Source organism: Peromyscus leucopus, chromosome 3 (genome assembly GCF_004664715.2).
Source record: "Peromyscus leucopus breed LL Stock chromosome 3, UCI_PerLeu_2.1, whole genome shotgun sequence".
In the NCBI taxonomy this organism is placed as follows: domain Eukaryota; kingdom Metazoa; phylum Chordata; class Mammalia; order Rodentia; family Cricetidae; genus Peromyscus; species Peromyscus leucopus.
In genome coordinates this window covers 32,195,864-32,217,261 of record NC_051065.1, presented here as the reverse complement: position 1 = coordinate 32,217,261, position 21,398 = coordinate 32,195,864, and the positions used below count along the sequence as shown (strand labels likewise).

General features: G+C 37.0%; 1 protein-coding gene across 1 annotated transcript in view; it reads right to left on the bottom strand.

Annotated features, from left to right (window-relative positions):
• Sema3e (semaphorin 3E) overlaps positions 1-21,398 on the bottom strand; it is a 249,688-nt gene that overhangs the window by 46,239 nt on the left and 182,051 nt on the right. Inside the window, exon 5 of the mRNA XM_028862035.2 lies at positions 11,055-11,148. Coding sequence (XP_028717868.1) covers positions 11,055-11,148 — 94 coding nt within the window. The remainder of the gene's footprint in view (positions 1-11,054; positions 11,149-21,398) is intronic.

Below are 21,398 nucleotides of genomic sequence, written 5' to 3'. Positions count from 1 at the left end.
ATGCTTTTCTGAATCCTGAAAATTCAGAATGTGTTCATATGTGCACACTTGTGATTTAAAGTCTTTCATATTAGAAAACTCACAATAATTGCATTTCTAATTTAAAGTCACTTTATGCCATCAGTTTTGGAATTAAGATGATAATGCTACCATTATAAAAATTTGACCAAATAAATTAACTCAATTTAAGGAAATGGAAGATACTGCTTAAAACTTCATTTATTAGATTTGTTTCAGAATGTCTAAAGTTTTTTTGTCTAACATAAAATCTTCAGAACTTTTTTTAAAAATTCAAATTATCACACACATTTGTATGGTATAAAGTTTGAAAAGTGTCAACTGAGTTATATAAAAGGGAATTTATAAAGATTTTTATTTCTAATGTGAGCTAACTATTTAGTCTCAAAAATAATTGCTTTAAGCCGGGCGGTGGTGGCGCACGCCTTTAATCCCAGCACTCGGGAGGCAGAGCCAGGCGGATCTCTGTGAGTTCGAGGCCAGCCTGTACTACCAAGTGAGTCCCAGGAAAGGCACAAAGCTACACAGAGAAACCCTGTCTCGGAAAAACCAAAATAATAATAATAATAATAATAATAATAATAATAATAATAATAATTGCTTTATTATACCAGTTAGAAATAGGTTAATGAGACATACATAAATCAAATGCACGTTTTAAAAGAAGCATTTACAAATATTATTGCAATGTACTAACTTTCATTTTTTGAAAATATCAAATATAAATGAGACATTTTTCTAGTTACAAAACCCACAATGGATGTTTAAAAACTACATAGGATATAAGTAAATTAAATGTCATCTTCGGACAAAAGGATTCACTGTTTTCTTTAGTATGGTGATTTATTTTAAATTTCACATTTGCAGGCTGGATAGATAGCTCAGTTTTTAGGAGCACTGTCTACTTTTCCAGAGGACCCAGGTGCAGTTCCCAGAACCCACATGACAGCTCACAACTGTCTGTTATTCCAGTTCCAGAGGACCTGACACCCGTGGCAGAACACCAGTGCACATAAAAAATCAATCAATCAATCAATACAGTTTCACATTTGCATTCTACAACAAAAGCAATATTTATTCATTGTTATGTAGTTAAAGATTCAGTTTTCAACTAGGCAAACAAACATAATTTTCAAATGCTACTTTGAAACAGACTAAGTAGAAACTTATTGTGTGGAAATTAATTTGATTATTGTCTTTTTATTAACTCATCATATTTTAGCCAGGACTTCAGTATTCCTGTGAAATTATTTTCTTGGCCTATATGCAGGACAATAATCAAAATCCACAATAGTTGGACAAGTATTATAGGTAATAAAAGCAGCTCCCAAATCTAGCTGAGAACTTTCTTGTTAGGACCATGCTGTTCGTTCTTGATATATATTTATAAACTTGTCAAATTTGCTTTCAATAGAAGAGCAGCTATCTTTTCTCAAAATGGTACAACATGTTTTGCTTTATTTTCAGGGGGACAACTGCTACTTTTCTGCCATTCTCTATCTATCTATCTATCTATCTATCTATCTATCTATCTATCTATCTATCTACCACATCTTCCCACTTTTAATCCTTCTACCTCTCTCCCACATCCCTTCTCAAATTTATGTCATTTTCTTCTGTAATTATCATTGTTTTATATATGTGTATGCACATATGTGTGTATATGGCTTCTATTGAATACATTTATTATGGACCATATATTCATGAGTATAGGGCTGACCATTTGAGCATAGGCAATCTATCAGGGGACTCACCCTGCACAAAACTGGCTCCCTCTCCCTCAGTAGCCATCAACTGCTTATAGCTAACCCTATAACCTACAGCAATGATCAGCCCAACACGATACATCCAACAGTGCAATAGTGGCACTAATATCTTGGGGACAATTAACAGCTGTCTGATTAGACTTGAGATCTGCTCAGTTGGAGGGAGCTCATGCCTATAGCTGAAACCTAGGCAAGAACCTGTGGACGGAGAGGTCACAGACCTTAGAGAGGAAAGTATTGTTACCATTTTGCTAAACTGACCTGGTATCCAGCAGTCTCCTAAATGTTCATCCTAATCCCCATAGATCAGCGCAGCTCTCACCCTCATCAAAAAAAAATCTTCCTGCCATGGACAGAGACTGTTACAGAAATACATAACTGATCTAAGTGCAGAATTGGTGACTCTGAAGTGCCAATCCCCATTTGTGACATCTAGAAAGGATCAGAGAACATTCCAGAAACAGGGCGGAAAGATTGTAAAAGCCAGAGAACACTGAAAACTGCTGTAAAATAAAACCTTCTGGACATGACAGTGATGTTGCGCATCCCTGAACTCTCTACAGCTATAGCAGTCTGCATCCTACCATGGATGCAGGAAGGGCTCCCCGCACTTCACTGGGGGAGTAGACCTTTTCATAAAGCAAGCAAGAAAGGGAAAAACAAATGAGCAGAATGTTCACAATCAGCAGATCAGGGTGAAAAGTGGCAAGTGCCCTGTTCACTCCTCTCAACTTGGCTTTCTCTTTGAACTTTCTCAAGAGAGCAAGTTTTAACAGTGTAGAGATCTGTTGTGTTCATATTATATATCAACATACAAAGACTGAGAGTTATGATACTCAGGAAATAACATAAAGACAAAGATGTAGAATATTATTAAATTATAACTTGGTAAATTTTATAAATACTTATACATATTTATGGATGGAGAAAAGAATTTTTGAGACAAATTCATTCAGTGGTTAGCTATGTAAACCATTTCCTGAGATTCAGTCTGCCCTGTTTAAAGGGGCTTGAGAATCATAAGCTATTATTATGGAAATGCAATCTTCTTACTCCTGTCCACATATCTCACCTCAATTATCCCAATTTAGAGATTTGTTGCAAAGATCTGCCTCTTGATCTAGGCCGAACAATGCCCATGTCAGCCAGTAGATGGCAGCCCTGGGATAGCAAATAATGGCTTGTCTTGGCAGGTTGTCCACTCCAAGATGATATATTTTCAGTTTTACCCAATTTCTCTTTTTGTAGTTAGATGAAAGAAAATACTTCATAAAAACTCAAATAACTAAATGTAAACTTTATTATTTAAACTTCAAAGGAGCTAGCCAGGTGTTAAACACCATAAGCTATGGAAACTGAACCAAATGTGTTTTGATCGGGCATGTTAGCTGTTCCTCAAAAGAAGTTTCTGCTTTCATGTATTATTTCAGTGTGGGAGAAAAAAATCAAGCTCTAATACATAGGTACTGTGTGCTTGGAAAACCATTTCCCAAAGGAAAATAAAAGGAAGATAATACACGAACAATAAACATAAATAAATTAGAATTCAGCTTTAGGTACAATTAATACCTCATAGCAGTAATTAAATGAATGAAACTATTCCATGTCACAGTAAAGAAAATAAGTATTTAAAGAAAATAAATATTTCCTTAAAAAACACTTCTTTAAAATCATAACTATTTGATGTCATTAAATTTTGAGTCAATATTTGGCTAATTACTGGAATGAAACAACAAATAACATCTAGATAAATCTTATTTCCCAGTTTTAAAAAGGAAAAAAAATTCATATACAGAGTAAAATTTAGGGTTTCAATGGTAAGTGCAGACACATCCATAGCCTTATGTTTCTATGCACACAAATGTATTATCTTAGACAAAGTTTTAACTTGTTTCCAATCTATTTTGATGTTTTGAATAAAAACAAGGTGATGTTTGTGCCAAATAATGTTTTTAATTACTATAAAACTGGATTTGAATGGTAAACAATGTTGTATTAATTTAAGGTAGCTAACTAGTTATAAATGAACATAAGACACACGTTTTCAGGGCATTTTTACAGGGGAATATAACTTATCACACTCAATAATAAGATTATAATTGAGATAACTCTGCACTGGAAACAAGCTGTGCCCAGCCCCGAATCTTCCACTTGACCCTGAGAAAACTGCCATTGTCTTAAAGTACTGGTTCCCTATGGAAACGAAGGAGTCTCATCACTGCTCACTTTACTTCTGTTTGTATGGCTACTGCCCAGTTCCTCACAGAGACTTCCATAGCCATCTGTTTTCACCATGGAGACCCTGCTTACCTAAAATACATCAATATCATCTTGCTGTGTTTCTATTGGCTCTTTACGTACTTGACATTATACCCTACTAAAATATGGGTTACTGAAGATGCTCATTAAGCATTTATTGAATCAATGGACAGCTAATTAATTAGTAGTCAAATGTACCTAAGCAGCCCTTCTGGTGTTAAAGATGCTGTGAAATATAATAGAAAGTATTCAGAATAAGATTGAATTTATTTTTACATTTACCCTTAAAGATGTAAATATTTTGACCATTTCATCCACAAGTGCCATATTTACATCATTATCATCTTTTTGGCTCCAGCCTCAAATCCTCTGTGACTCTCCTCAAATTCATTGATTAAGTTTTTGAATAATCGCAGGGAAAAACTATCAATTGATAGGAACCTACCAGGCATTTATATAAATAAAGGAATCCTTGAATTTTTATTTTAATACTAATAATAATTAAGAACACTAAATATGAATATTATAACATTATTATTAACATGACATTAATGATAACTTTATAATTATAAATCATAAATCTATAGATTCCATTTTTTTCTAGCATTTGCCTACAGTAGTTGCAGCCTCAAGGCCCTGCTTCTATCACAAGGCTGTGTATATAATAAACTGCTTCCAAGAAAGAAGAAAAAATGATTATTCTGAGTTATATAAAAAAGTTAACAAATCACCCTAAGTTAATTTCAAGGTAAAATATGCAATAAACACTTCTATATAGCTTCATTTATATAATGGTATTCTATTTGCAGTTTTAATTAAACATAATACACCTTCAGTATTTTAGGAAACTCATCAAGCATTTAGGTAATAATTATATATCCTCTGTATTCACTCTGTAGGAATACATATATTAACTTGATAGTATGAGCAATTCACAATAATTATTTGTAACCTTCTTATTTTATTTTACTCAAATGTTTCTCCTATTTATGTTATGCATGCATGTTCTAGGATTTATAATAATATTAAATGCATCTGCTTTGTGAGTAAGTGAGTGTCCATACTAAAAGGACCCATAAACAGTGTGATGTCATTAGGTAGCTAGTCGTTCAGGCACTTTGTTCTCTTGTCTTGCCAGTTGACTAGCTTTAATCATTAATATTGAGGAGGTGGTTTCTGGGGCAAAAACATAAAAGAAAAGTGTGTTCATTTGCTGACATAAATGACCATAGTTGTATTTTCTTAGTGGCCAAGCAGTGACATCAATCAATACAGTCATGGTCAATTAAATTCCTAAGGGACATGATGGGAACCCAAGCTTGGAAAGCAGGGATATTTTTAGGGAGACACTGAGTGTTTCTTTTCCCTTTTCTTTCATTTGAGGAAATAATTATAATATAAGTGAAGTATTCAAATAGCTCCTTGGAGACCCGCAGTCATGGCCAGACGCTGCAGTAAGCATGTAGACAGTAGGCATTTTGCCAATGTGAGGGAGCAGCAGTCATGAATAAGATATTCTTTAGGGATGGCAAACTGGAAAGCGAGTTACTTGAAGTCTGTTTCTATGCAATTGGGGTGAATTTAGGAAATGAATATTCATTCCTAGCTGCTCTTGATATAAATATACTCATTTCAGGAGAAATGATTATTTATTCTTTTTTTTTTTTTTTTTTTTTTTTTTTTTTTTTTTTTTTTTTTTTTTTTTTTTTTTTTTTTTTTTTTTTGGTTTTTCGAGACAGGGTTTCTCTGTGTAGCTTTGTGCCTTTCCTGGAACTCACTTGGTAGCCCAGGCTGGCCTCGAACTCACAGAGATCCACCTGGCTCTGCCTCCCGAGTGCTGGGATTAAAGGCGTGCGCCACCACCGCCCGGCGATTATTTATTCTTAAATGCATTGCCACTAACAACTGGAAACAATCACTTATATTTTCCTGGTATGCTCTTCAATTATTTTCTGTTCAATCAATATTTATGTTTAATTCATAGAACTGGTAATTGCGTATATATTCCCAAATAACCATTTTTTTAAACCAAAGTTCACAAAAAATTCTAATGTTCATAGACTTTGTAGTTTTATTCACTGAAAAACTCACATGGGATTATAGATGCCTAAAAATTTTATTTTGAAAGTATCTTAAAACTTATTATTGCATATGCGGGGTGTGTGTGTGTGTGTGTGTGTGTGTGTGTGTGTGTGTGTGTGTACATGGGAATGGGAATGGGAGTGTATGCCACATGTGGAGATTGGAGGACATTTCTCCTACTGTGGGATCCACAAATCAAACTAAGGTCACCAGGCTTGTGTTGCAAGCACTGAACCTGCTAAACCATCTTGCCAGCCCCAAAGTAAAATTCTTTTTTTTTTTTTTTTTTTTAATATTTATTTATTATGTATACAGTGTTCTGTCTGCATGTGTCCCTGAAGGCCAGAAGAGGGCACCAGATATCATTACAGATGGTTGTGAGCCACCGTGTGGTTGCTGGGAATTGAACTCAGAACCTTTGGAAGAACAGTCTGTGCTCTTAACCACTGAGTCATCTCTCCAGCCCCCCCAAAGTAAAATTCTTAATGGTGGCTATTTACTGAAATCAAATACTAAGTCTTTAACTTGTATCCCTAAGAATGTCTCTAATAAGAGTTAGCACATTTGGAGCTGGGAAGACGGCTCTGTGGGTTAGAGCAGTTGCCAGGCAGGCATGAGGACAGTAGTTTGGATCCTTGGCACCCATGCAAAAAGCTCCGTGTCCACACACATGCCTGGTGAACCAGAGCTGTGAAGACTGGCGACCAGTCTAACTCCAGGTAAATGAGAAATTCTCTGTCAAAGGAATAAAGTGGAAAATGTTAAAGAACAACCAATCCTCCTCTGGTGCTACACATATGGGAAGAGGTGCACGTGTGCGCGCGCACGCGCACGCACGCGCACACACACACACACACACACACACACACACACACACAGAGAGAGAGAGAGAGAGAGAGAGAGAGAGAGAGGATCCAAAGTAAATTTTCAAACAAAACATGACACAGCAAAGTGGTTCCTCTAAGCACTTCCTCCTTTCATCTTGCTATAGTGTAAGCATTTCTAGTGTAAGAGAATTACAATACACCAGAAATCCTAACAAAATTAATCGGAAAATAAAGTATACAAACTTCAGTATCCATAGGATTGAAGAGAAAGTAGAAGACAGCTAGCCTAAGGTATATTTCATCACACATCACAGATGAAAAGAGAGAAAATATATGACACGAAAATAGTTCACGAGTTTTGATTCCACAGACCCCCAAGTAACATGCTCGCTCTTTTATTTTACTAAACCAGTCAGTGCTAAGCTCCTCTGGCTGTTAGAGGGCCCCAAGGAAGTGATGGAGTTTAGTACAAAGCTCAGGGTATCCACGGCTTTTAAAGCTAGGGAATACTTAGCAGTTATTAAAACAGCTTTAATCGAATATTTGTGAGTACCCCAGGGGAAGAAATGGGCTAAGTACAAACATAGAAAAATTGTACTTGAGGCATGAGCTTCTACATGCTGCACCAAAACAAATCAGGTCTCGGTGACATTGGAGGAGGAAGGTGTACTAATGTTTGACCTCCGTTTGATTGGCTTCTGACCATGGGGAATATGCCTCCATATGACTATCACTTTGATCTTGAATTCTTTTTAACATAGAAGTTGTTACCGTTTCATTCTAAATTAGATATAAATTTAATAAAAGCATGCATATTGAGTTCTTTTACTTATTAAATAATATTATTCAGCTTTACTCCAGAGAATCTTGAATAATGTAAATTATTTAACTGAAATTATAATTGAATCCAAAGTTAAGAAATAAACAGTCATGTTGGCTCACACTAATCCCAGAACTTGGGAGGCAGAGACACAGCTGGGTCTATGTGAGTTTGAGGCCAGAGTGGACGACATATCAGCTTCCGGGGCTGGCCAGGGCCAAATAATGAGACTGTCTCAGTAAATAAGGTTAAGAAATACAATAAAATATTTGCTGTTTTGGAAGAATGTTTGAGTTGGGGAGTGGAAACATGGAGTAGAGGAGAGAAGATAGGCAGGGGAAATAACACTGGAGGCCATCTGAAGACGCCATTGAAAGCTTCTGCTGGAGACGCTCCCATGTATGTACAGAGCAGGTGCATCCATTGGTGGCTATGCGACTATTCACAAGGCCTGTGCAAGCTCAAGGCAGACACAATCCCAGCATGGAGGGAAGAGGAGGACAGGAAGTCACACCCCTAGAGGAGGAGGTATTGATGATTGATCACTTCCCAGTAGAAGATCACATATCCAAAAATATATGGGCAACACCAACTGGACTTAATTGAGACTAAAAAAAGGGGGGCAAATGGGTGGTTTGAGGGGGGACTGTGTTCTGGGAGGAGTTGGGGGAGGGTGAATGTAATCAAAACACACTGTGTGAAATTAATCAAAGAACTAATAAAAAAACACATTTTTTCTTCTTTAAGGCCTCAGAGTCTTATGAATATTGCTATCAATGTGAGTGTTTTCTCATTAAGTTAGTCTTCATGGGAACAGGTATTTTAATTTGTATGACATACAATGAACAAAGACACAAAGAATAATGATGAAAAGATGGTCAGTCATCTTTGTGGGAGGTCTTGTTTTAGCCCATGAGAACAGAACATAATGTCTATAAAATATCACATTGATACATCCTTCCCTGTCAGAGTAGGCAACATCAAACTTGCCAAATTCCAACTCAGGTAGCTCCATTTTCCAGCTAGCTTTTCTAGTACTTTTTCAACTGAGTGAATTATTTTAACTTCCTAATATGTAAAGAACTGTGGCTCACATTATCAGGTTTCCAGTCCAGTGGCTACAGCTTTTCCACAGTGAGTAAACAATTTCTCCAAAGTACTTTGGGATGAGAGAGAATGGACAAATATGAAGAATTATATTTTCTTTTCTCTTTAATTTCATTTCTCTATAACTTTTGTGTTTAGCTTGGAGAGCCATTTTTTTATTTGATTTCTCTTCTGAATAAATAAAACAGACCACAGATGGCAAGCACCTCACATTTCAGCACAGGGGGATTCAATCTAGTAGTTCAATGAAATGCACTTGGCAATGTCCATCCAGTAATTTTCCCCCTTACTTCAGCTTTAAATTCCAGATTCCATGAATAAACAAGCTCCAGGAAGACTGAGTCTGCCGTGACATAGAGAGCTATGGAAATGACTACTTTCACCATTTAAACAAAAGGTTTAAATGATCTGTTCTCTTCCAAAAGTTTGTGGATTTCACTGTACAGGAATTCATACTATGTAATATCCAAACTCCAATATCTTTCTAATAAGGAAAATATCTCAAAATTTGATTTTTGTTTGCCAAAGTTTCTCAGTCTGTACACCATCCAGACATTCAGTTTATCAAATGTATGCATTTTAATTCAGATCCTGCCAATTTCTGTGGAATGTCTAGCAATTATGGATATAGTATTCACCAAGAATGTCATTACTAATGTTGTGATTACTACTGTCTAAACTGTTTTAACAGTTCTATTTTTATATTTAAGGTCTCTTCATACTACACACACACACACACACACACACTACATCTTATGCACAGATTTATAGAGGAGCTAAAATATTTTAAAATAGTCATTTTATTTTAAATTATTTATCTTTAAAAGTGCATATTTAGCCAAGTCAACTTACTCTGTGACATTCTCATTTTATAATGTTTTAAATTATAATGCTATGTCAAAGTTTACATGATCCAGAACCATGATCCAGACAGGGAAGTGTGGTGAGCAGAACACAAGACCCATCAAAATATGGGAAAACTTGAAGAAAATGGATTCTCCAGTGTACTCTCTGACTTAAACACAGCATAGTTTACCTTTTTTAACCTTAATTTTAATTTTATGTGTATGAGTGTTTTGTCTGCATGTGTGTCTGTTTATGTGGGTGCAGTGGCTGTGGAGGCCAGAAGAGGGCGTCATTACATTAATGACTGAGGCTGGCTTTAGAGAAGGTTATGGGACAAGGGAAATTGAACCTCTCTGCTCTGCAAGAGTAGCCAGTGCTCTTAAACTCCAAGCCTCCAGCCCTTCAGTGTACATTTTAATTAAACATCAGCAAAGTAGTAAATTTTTCAGTTTACTTAGAATATGGTCTCTACAACTTGTAGTTACTCCTTTCTTCAAAGAGAAATGATCATTGATGAACAATTATATCGTAATAATAGTATCTTGTGCATAGAGACCGTCTGAGCTTCTCAATACTGAGAACACAGAAACACCCTTAGCACACTTGTTAGGTATCAAGAATTGCTTTCATTTATTTTAAATGTAGAAAGTCTCATGTACTCATATTGCCACAGTTCAGAAGTACTTCAACAATCACATTATTTCCAATTCTAACTAATACAGAAAAGCATGCTTCTTTATTGTGGCAAGATAGCACTTTGGACAACTCATTTAATTAACCTGAATTAAACTGCAATGTCTGTCAGACAATGTGGTCTTACTACATTGTTCCAATGCAGGAATTTAATGCTAGTTTGAGCTGGTCAGCCTCTATAGTATATATTCTAGCTTAAGTAGAATTTAGATGAATGGACATGAGGTGGCTCAGCAGTTAATGTGCTTGCCTCCAAACCTGATGTCCTGAGTTAGTCCTTAGTGTCCACATGGTGGAAGGAGAGACTTGAGGCCTGTGTTTTGTACTCTGACCTCTGCACATACACACGCACACATGTACACACACACATACACACACACACACACAATCATTGTTTCACATATTCACACTTTTGTTTTTCATTTGAGACATAAGTACTTATGGCATCTGTAGTTATTTTAGAGTCAAATTACCAAAGATAGCATAACTTGAAATCCAGTGTCATTTCTCTAGATATCACCTGTTAGATTGGGCAAGGCAAAGTGTATAAAGAAATGTCAAAGAATGTACTGAAGTTGAAAAATACATTTAAAATCACCATAGCTACCACCTGATGTCTGTGACAAAGATAATTACCAACTAGAGTGGAGACGAAGGAGGAGCGGGGGTCAAAAGGACATCTGCCCCTTCCTCTCTCAGACCTGTGGGCCTCCAAGTGAAACAGGGGTTCCTAGAAAGAAAACAGAAAGACACTGTGAAGGTGCCGGTTGTGATAAGAGTGTAATTGCTCAGATGAAATATAGCAAAGTTCGGTGACTAACTTCATGGTCTCATCAAGACCCCAGTGACAGCACAATATTTATTTACAAGTTTAGTTTTATACATAAGCACAGGGGCTTGGCAGATCCTAGTGGAGGCTCATTGTTTTCAGAGACTATGAGGGATGAGAGAAATTAGCAGGTTTTATCAAGCAATTACATTGAGATGTGCTGGCTAAATAATTCAAGGAAGAAGCATGATGAAAAGAGGTATAAAAGAAATTCAGTGATAAGAGCAGAATTGGGGTGTATATTCCTACTATCCCTTATTAATGTTTAGAATAATTTGGAAAATACTACTAATAAAATTTACTACCAATAGTTTAGAATATTTATTTTAATAATTTTCATCATGTTATTTTTAAGTATCAATACTGACAATTTAAACTGATTAATAATTTATAATTATTCAATGTACATGCATGAGTTAATATCAATATCTTATTCACTATTTCATTTTTAGCTTTTAATATCTGTTTTCACAGTAATAAGATGCTAAATAAAAACATTTCTGCAAAAATACTATTATACTATTGGCCTCTATTTCATGCATATAATCACAGAAAATTTCTCTGAATATTCCTGATTTTAAATTTCTCACTTTTTAAAATATAATTAACATTCAGCACTTCTGCAGTAAGTGGTTTGGGTACAAGAAAGGCATTTAGGAAAGTAGCAATCATAATCACTGTGAAATATCTTTTAGGATAACAAAATTTGCTATAGAACATTTCTGACACCGAAAGGTGTTCAGCCATCTGATGGCCATGAACACCCAGCACCCTGCAGCTGACCCCTCAGAGTTGGGTCTGCTTCTCTTTTTTGTTTTTTTTCTTTGGATACAGGGTAGCTTTTGGAGCCTGTCCTGGAACTCACGTTGTAGACCAGGCTGGTCTCAAACTCACAGAGATCCGCCTGGCTCTGCCTCCTGAGTGCTGGGATTAAAGGCATGCGCCACCGCCACCCAGCACGGGTCTGCTTCTCTCCAGGTTGATTGTGATTTACCACTTACCTGGTTAACTACCATGTCCTGTCCTGTCCTCGACCTTTTCTCTCTTTCTGAAAGTCTAACATGACTATCCTAACTTTTCCATTTCAGACCCTTCCAGTACACGCCGAGCTCATTTGACCCCTGTGACCATCTGATTTTGTCTTTGAATTTGAAACGTTGTAGAAGAGCCCAGGTGTATGGTTACTGTGCCCAGCAGCATGGTTTCTTGTTCAGCTGCTGTACACACTTAGAAGAGAGTAGAGACGGTAGTAAGTTGAAGGGTGGGTACTTCTGTTAAGTTTCTGTGGACAGTAATTTTCAGAGGTGTGAGGGGGGGAAAAAGGCCATTTGAGAAGGCATTGCAGGTCTAACAAACTAATACTGAGGCTGAGAGTTTCATATAAATTTGCAGAGGAAACCAGAGCACTCCATGCAAGAGAGCAACTGTGTGAGTTTGGTCTTCGCCCGTCCCTTCAAGTCATGTCACTTGGTGAAGTTTTAGAAAACAGAGAACAAAGAGCATTTACATTGTAAAGGTTACAGAAAACAAACAAACAAAAAATAAATACTGGATGTTTTTATAGCTTAAAAACTCTGCAATATTTATATTCTATTCTAAAGTTGCTAACGGGGTTATTTTATCCAACAGACAGTATTAGACACCAGAACACAAATATGGAAAGTGCAAGTGGAAGAAGAACATTGCTGATTTAATCTGGGAAGAAACTCATACAGTGAGTTTAAACTTTCGAATGAGTGAAAGAAATAGAAAATGCAAAAGAAACACCTGGGGTTTGTGGATAGGAGTTACAGGGAGGAAATGAAGTCAATATTCCTTTTAAAATCTGCAAGTTTTCTTTAGTAGAAATCTTCACTTAGGCACCTGGAAGCTAACACTGAACTGTAGATTTCAGCATGTGTCTGAGGTATCAAGTTTCTGATAGATTCCTCCCTTCATAAAGACAAACTGGGTCAAAAGAAACCTAATTCCACCAAGAAGCCCATAGCCCTGACACTTTGAAAATAATTTGGTTAATGGCTCATCATCCTGGAACGTCAACCCTCCTCTGTGAGGCACATCAGTGCATCACATACCTTTGTCAGAGTCTGTGAAAAGTCATACACTCATGACATCAAATTCCACATCAAGAACACGTGAACATTAACACTGAATCCTAATACAGTCAGAGTCTGTGAAAAGACATATTATACACTCATGACATCAAATTCCACGTCAAGAACACGTGAACACTAACACTGAATCCTAATACAGTCTTAGACATCAATACCTAATGTCAGACAAACTTGGGGGACCTTGACTAAACTCCCCCTTTCTCCTGGGGACTTCACACTTATTTGATCAGTGGCTAAACCTGGATCAACAGTGTCCATTTAAAAATAATAAACAAATTAAGTTTTTTGTTTGATTTCACCTCTCTAAAAAAAAGTCTCTATTCTCGGTATCCTAAAAGTTGACACACTCTATCAATCCAATGTTAAAAATAGGCAGACTTGCAGCTGCAACTTCCACTTTTCAGTCCATCAGTGAAAGTGTCATTGTTGTTTGTTGGGGGATTTTTGTTTGTTCCTTTGCTTGCTGCTCAGAAGTATTCTTGCAGAATTATAATATGGGTGCTACCAGTACTCTTTACATTAATTATAATATGTCTTTAAAAATAATATATCTGCTTTTAACCTTATTCTTGAGCTACAGAACCAGATGAAGTGGTAACAATATCTTCACTAGTCTTTTGTGGTGAAGGCTATTATAATGTGTTTATTAAATACTTAATAGCAAAAGCAAGCTAAGGATGGGGTTTATTAGAATGACCTGCAGTCTGAAGTGTGGCTCTGATCATAGGCAATGTCGTCTGAAGTCATTTCAGTCCCTCATCAATTAACATCATCAATGGCTTCATCGCAACCTTTCAGCTGCCTGTGACAAATGTATGGGTGGCTGTCAGACATTTCGCCTAAGCAAGTTATCTGTGATCACAAGCTTTCTGACAGTTTAGAGGAGTTAAAAGCTAAAGCAGGAATAAATCAGAAATAAAACTGTCACATGCAAAGTCAATGATGCTTTATGACATAAAACAATTTCTGTGTGTGGTTAAGAATAAATAACCCTAGAGAGAGTTTTCCTCTTTTATGGACACACTGAAAAGAATCCAATTTTAAACTCATCAGTCTGCTGATAAGAAGTATAAAGTTTCTAATAAGTAAACCAGGAGAAAGATAATTTAAGAAAGCTCATCCCATTGGTTCTACTATTAATAGAAATGCCACAATTTTGTTCCAATTTTATACATCTCTCAGACTTTTCATTATGTCTTCTGAAATAACATAGTTGCAATCAATTTCCAGTATGGGTCTCAATATCTTTGCTATAACTGAATCACAGATACTATAACAGGCAAAAAACTAAAAATGGAGACTGAGCATTCTTGTCTTAAATCCTAGATTATAGAAGGCATTTTACAGATGGCATCAGTTTAAGGATTTTGAGATGTGGAGACTACCCTGATGATCCAGGTAGATCTAATATAATTACATAGGCCTTTACAAAGGAGATGTGATGATGAAAACAGAATTAGCCAATGAAGTTCACAATAGGAAAGGCCCACCAGTGCTTGCTTTGAAGATGGAAGAATGGGGACAGCACCAAGGGACACTGGTGATCTCTAGAAGCTCTTAATGACAATGAAGTCAGTTCCCCATTGGGCAGTCCTCATGGCTTCTCCATTTTCACCTAGCAAGATTCATTTTAGGTTTTTCACTTAGAGAACCATGAGTTAAACAATATGGTGATTTGTGCCATGAAATGCATGACTATTTGTTACAGTAGCATAGAAAAGTAGTAAAGCTCCCAAGAGGACAGCGGTGCTTGCCTGTCTTTTTGTCCCCCTATACTCTGTGTTCTAGAAATTAGTCTTAATAATTTTCTCTACACCATGGACATTGCAAACCAGAACAATAAAACACATTCTTATCAAGATCTGTGTCGCTGTCTGTTCAATCCTTCAAACATCTTTGCTTCCATTAGACAATGACAACTGTATTTTGGCAGAACTATTGCTTACCCGTGCATTCCCATTGCTTCATTTACCTTCATGATGTCCACAATCTAGCCTGATGGTTCCTATCCCTTCAGTGGTCTGGCCTGGAGGCCCAGTAACCTTCACCCACACCACAGATGCATATCTCCATCATCCTATGTAATTGTTTGCATGCTCTATTGACCTAGTTTAGCATCTCCTCCCCACACTCTTCTGTGAAATTATCCACAATGTGAAAAGTATTCTTTGATTCACACAGTGGTCAAGATTTGGGCACTTTATTTTTATTTTTTTTTATTATTATTATTTTTTTTTTTTTTTGGTTTTTTCGAGACAGGGTTTCTCTGTGTAGCTTTGCGCCTTTTTCCTGGAGCTCACTTGGTAGCCCAGGCTGGCCTCGAACTCACAAAGATCCGCCTGCCTCTGCCTCCCAAGTGCTGGGATTAAAGGCGTGCGCCACCACGCCCGGCCCAAGGGCACTTTATTTTTTAAAAGAACAAAGCATTTCTTTCCCTTCTGTCTGTTTATCAGCCCTTGTGTCTTTGTGTCCAGCATCCTCTTAACTATTTGTCTAGTTTCAATGTTATTTAACATAACCTCACAATAACAGCTAGAGAATATCATGAATGACTAGTGATACTCATGACTACAGTGAAAATAGGGGAGTCAAGAAGGAGAAAATAGATCAGTGGGTACTAAGCCACAGTGGAGTAGAAGTAGTAAGTTCTGGAGTTCTATTGCACAACAGGAGATTATTGATAATGATGATTTATAGCATAGTTCAATAAAGCTAGAAGAAAGAATTTTGAATGTTCTCACCATAAAGAAACAATAGGTATTTGAGGGAATATGCACCTTTATCCTGCTTTGTACATTTCACAATGTATTGCTATGGAATGTTGTTCTGTATGCTGTGAATGGGTGTTGCTCTGATTGGTTGATAAATAAATGCTGATTGGCCAGTACCCATGCAGGAAGTACAGGTGGGATAAGCAGACAAAGAGAATTCTGGGACAAGGAAGGCTGAGTCAGGAGTCACCAGCAAGACACACAGGAACCAAGATGACAAGGCAGAACTGAGAAAAGGTACCAAGCCATGTGGCTAAACATATATAGAATTATGGGTTAATTTAAGTGTAATAGCTAGTCAGTAATAAGCTTGAGCTAATGTCTATACAGTTTTTAATTAATATAAGCCTCTGTATATTTATTGGGGTCTGAGTGGCTGCAGATCAGGTAGGACACAGAAAAACTTTCAACTATAATGTATGGCCATATTGAGGCATCACACAATATTCTTAAATATGTCTAATTTTACATTTTATGTACATTAATACTTTAAAGGACAATAAAACAAATGTATGTGCAATCATCTGCATTCAGGGAAGGAAAAGCAATGTTAATAAAGAATTTAATTTAAAAGTTTAAAACATTGAAAACAAAACTGTCACTAAAAGGCATAATTTTGGGCAAGCCCATGAAATTGGCAAGTATCTTGTTTCCCTAGCAATTTCCTTTAAAATCCTTTTGAGCAACCATTTCTCCTATCTGCTGACAACCTGACACCTTAAATACAAAATCGGCTTTCACCACTTATGTTCCTATGTAGAAGATGCTTCTTCAAGTTTTCTGCATGTTAATGCCTAAGCCTGCTACAGTGATGGAACCACACACAATGATAGCACTTTATTGTCATCAAACTTAAATACACAGTCATCTTCTACACTCACTGTCCCTTTCTTAGCATTCCTGCCTGCTCTCTGTCACTCACCGCTTCATTCCTTAGGGTTTATCATCCGGATTTTAACACATCTTCTCAGACAGTCTACAGGACCACCTGTCCTTTCTCTGCTCCACTGAGGAACATTTCCCTCTGAAATGTGAATTTCTTCCTATCAGCTCCCAGTTTGACCTCTCCTGTTGACTTCACACACACTCCAGAGTATGGCCCGAAGACCTCTAGCTGGAGTCCTTCTTCTCCTCTATCATTTTCTCTTCTAGTTGTGAACCAGCTGTCCTGAAGGACTTGCCAGTTTCTAAGGATCTCTTTTTGAGCTCGACAGTATAGTTAGGGTAATAATGCCCATAATATTATCAAGAATTCAGACTCCCCTTTGCATCCCAGGATTTCCTATCTGATTCCACTTGATACTTTTACTTCCCCTTTTAACTTCTGCCGACAGCATCCTACTGTTTTTTATGTATCAATGATCCATCTATCCCCTACCTTACATTTATTACTTGTCTCTTTCCTTTACTGGCCTCTTGGCTTGAGAAAATCTTCCAATTGCCTTCTTTGAATATCCTATATCAAATAAATACCTGGTATGGAGTAAATGCTCCACAGCTACTATCTGAGAAAATGCTGCCTGTCCAGAAGCAAATTTCCCTCCAGTTTCTTCATAATATACCTCCAAAGCAACTTATAAAATGCAGCTGTGATTTTATATGTTGATCTGAAATTAGATCATCTGTACATTGGGCCATGCTTAATGTGACTGTCTATAAATGTCTATAAATATGGCTCTATTCTTCTCTGCTTTAATAGATATTGGCTTTCATAGTGTTACTAGATTGCTAAATCAATGAAAGAACAAATAGATATGTTCTCCCTTGTCCCAGGTATTGAACAAGGATAGTATATTTTGCATGTGTTTTTACAACTTGTGATGGCTCTTTCCAGAATATGTTAAGTTTCAAGTGAATAGAAAATGACCAAATTACTCATGACAGCTATTAAAATGAAATTAAAGATGTAAGATGGAAGAATTGTAGAGAATGCTTGCTTCACCCATATAGACTCTGTTGAAGACAGCAATAGTCACCCAAATCTAATATGAGTGTAACTGGAGTGATTTTCACTAATGGCACCCTCCTCTCTCTCCTCCTTCTCCCTCTTACTTTCTCTCTCTCTTCCTCTCTCCCTCCCCAACCCTCAATCCCTCCTTCCTTTCTTTTCTAAAAGCATTCTTTTAATATTGTGAGTATTTATCAAGACTGCTGAAGACCTGCATACATTTTTACCAGATGACTGATGTAATGGTAGTTTATGTACTTTAATTCTTCTTTTGGAGCATGACCTTAAAGCAGATGCTGTTTTAACCTGATTAATTTCTGTGTGACAGAAACACAAACTGATATGGGTCATCTCAATTCCCTCAGACTCAGTATAGTAATTTCAAAGAAAGAAAACAATAACCATAGGCCATGGAGAACTGATTGTGGTTTAAACAGCTAGTTTCCAGATTTTAATTGTTTTGATGGTATTGGTCAAGCTTACTTCAAAATCAACTACATACAAGAATTTCTAAAAATTACATTATGTGCTATTGTTGCTGTAAAAGCAATGTTTACATACATAGCACACAATAAAAATACATACAAATAAGAAAGTAACATGATTTTCTTTCGTGAAATGGAATGTAGTCACTAAAAGTACCAGAGTCCTTGGGTCATGGTGATGTTGTCAGTGACCCCCAAGGAATCAGGTTCCAGTTCAAGCAATGTGTAACTCCAGAGTTGAACCTTAGTGAGCACATTGCTCACTACTTACACTGGATTTCCATTATTTTAACAGCTGGATGGAGCTCAGCCTCAGTGGGTAGTCTAAATTTACAAGGCATCACAGTATTAACATGTGGACTATTTTGTGCTTTAGTGTGACAAGGGACATTTTTTTTTCAATGGGTCTTCCCACCATTAAAAATAAGCAGGATATCTAGTTTAGTAATGTGAGCATATACAACTCAAATATATTTTTAAATGTAGGTGGTAGGTGTTTGCAGAACGATTTTTCTTTTTCAAACTTGCAGCTGGCCCTTAGAATCACCTAGCCTGAAGGCTGTTAGTTCTCAATAACTGTAAGTCACTACACGACAGATGCTAAGTGTAATACCAATTAAGTAAAATGGTTTCCATTAATAATTAATTTTTTTTCAATTCATACTATCACTTCCCTGGAGTGCCACTTGGATATTCTCAAAGAAATGTGGGGGGGAAAAAAAAACTAAAATATCACAAATACAGGAAAAAAACATACATTCTTTTCCAGTTATTGCTAATTTGTGCAGAAAGCAATCGGATATCTGAAGTTCCTTACATACCTGCAATTTTGATTCAGTACTGTCAGTTATAAAAATTGCAACTTGCCCTTCACGGTGGGTATTTAACAATGTGTACCACAGGTTAACTTGCCCTTCATGGTGGGTATTTAATAATATGTATCACAAGTTAATTTCGATTGTGTCTCTGCCATTTGTTTTTGTCTTTTTGCCATGAAACTCAAATCCTAAGAAATATTTGAAATCTTTCCCAAGAATAAAGAAGCAAGTAGGAAAAAGAAGAAATTAAGCTGTAAGTAAGATCCCTTTCTTTAATATTTTCTTCACAGGTAATTTTTGATGTTTGTATAGTAGTTTCAAATGCAGGAAGTACTTTTGCATACATTATCCTGTTCCTTCCTCAAAGTAAGTGATGAAGCCAGACAGAACAGCTTGTAAACAGCATTACATTTCCATAGGAACCAGAAGCAAGGGGAAGCTCTATAGTGACCCGGGCAGTATCTTCTAATTCTATACCCAAGTGCATTTCAGTTTTACCCACTTTTGCAATTGTAAACAAGAGGATGTGTGTGTTTGTGATGTTGAGCATTGCTGGGTATCTTTTAAGAGATGCTTAATACACAATTGAAGTTAGAAATGTATATTAAGTGGGGTGTTGAAAGTGGGGTGTTGAGATCTCCCACTATTAATGTGTGGGGTTTTATATGTGGTTTAAGCTTTAGTAATGTTTCTTTTATATATGTGGGTGCCCTTGTGTTTGGGGCATAAATGTTCAGAATTGAAACTTCATCTTGGTGGATCTTTCCTGTGATGAGTATGTAATGCCCTTCTTGATCTGTTTGATTGATTTTAGTTTGAAGTCTATTTTGTTGGATATCAGGATGGCTGCCCCCGCTTGTTTCTTAAGACCATTTGATTGGAAAGTCTTTTCCCAGCCTTTTATTCTTAGGTAGTGTCTGTCTTTGAATTTGAGATGTGTTTCTTGTATGCAGCAGAAAGATGGGTCCTGCTTTCATATCCATTCTGTAAGCCTATATCTTTTTATAGGTGAATTAAGTCCATTGATATTAAGGGATATTAATGACCAGTGATTGTTCATCCCTATTATTTTTTGGTGGTAGTGTGTATGTACTTCTCTTCTTTGGGGTTTACTGCTGTGGCTTTATCTATTGCCTGTGTTTTCCAGGGTGTATCTGACTTCCTTGGGTTGGAATTTTCCTTTTAGTGCTTTCTGTAGGGCTGGGTTTGTGGATAAGTATTGTTTAAATCTGGCTTTGTCTTGGAATGTCTTGTTCATTCCATCTATGATGATTGAAAAGTTTTGCTGGGTATATTAGTCTGGGCTGTCATCCATGGTCTCTTAGTGTCTGCATACTAGAAGTGGAACAAGGATGACTGGACTGCTACTCACATCACCAGGGAGGCTACCTGGAAAACAGGACCTCAAGAAAGACACGGGGATTGCCCAATGACAGAGAAATGGATGAAATCTACATGAACAACCCGGACATGAGTGGGAGTAATGAAGGGCAAGGGTCGAGGGAAAGAGAGCCTGTGGGAGCAGGAGATCCCAGCTGGATCAAGAACAGAGGGGGAGAACAAGGAATAGGAGACCATGGTAAATAAAGACCACATGAGAAAAGGAAGAAACAAAGTGCTAGAGAGGCCCACAGAAATCCACAAGGATACCCCCACAAAAGACAGCTGGCAATGGTCTAGAGCCAGCCTGAACTGACCTACCCTGGTGATGGGATGGCCAAACACCCTAATAGTCGTGCCAGAAACCCCATCCAAGGACCGAGGAATCTGGAGCAGAGATCCATGTCTAGGCCCTGGGTGGAGCTCCGGGAGTCTAATTAGCGAGAAAGAGAAGGGTTTATATGAGCGAGAATTGTTGAGACCAAGGTTGGAAAAAGCACAGGGACAAATATCCAAATGAAAGGAAACACATGAACTATGAACCAATAGCTAAGGAGCCCCCAACTGGATCAGGCCCTCTGGATAAATAAGACAGTTGATTAGCTTGACCTGCTTGCGAGGCATCCAGACAGTGG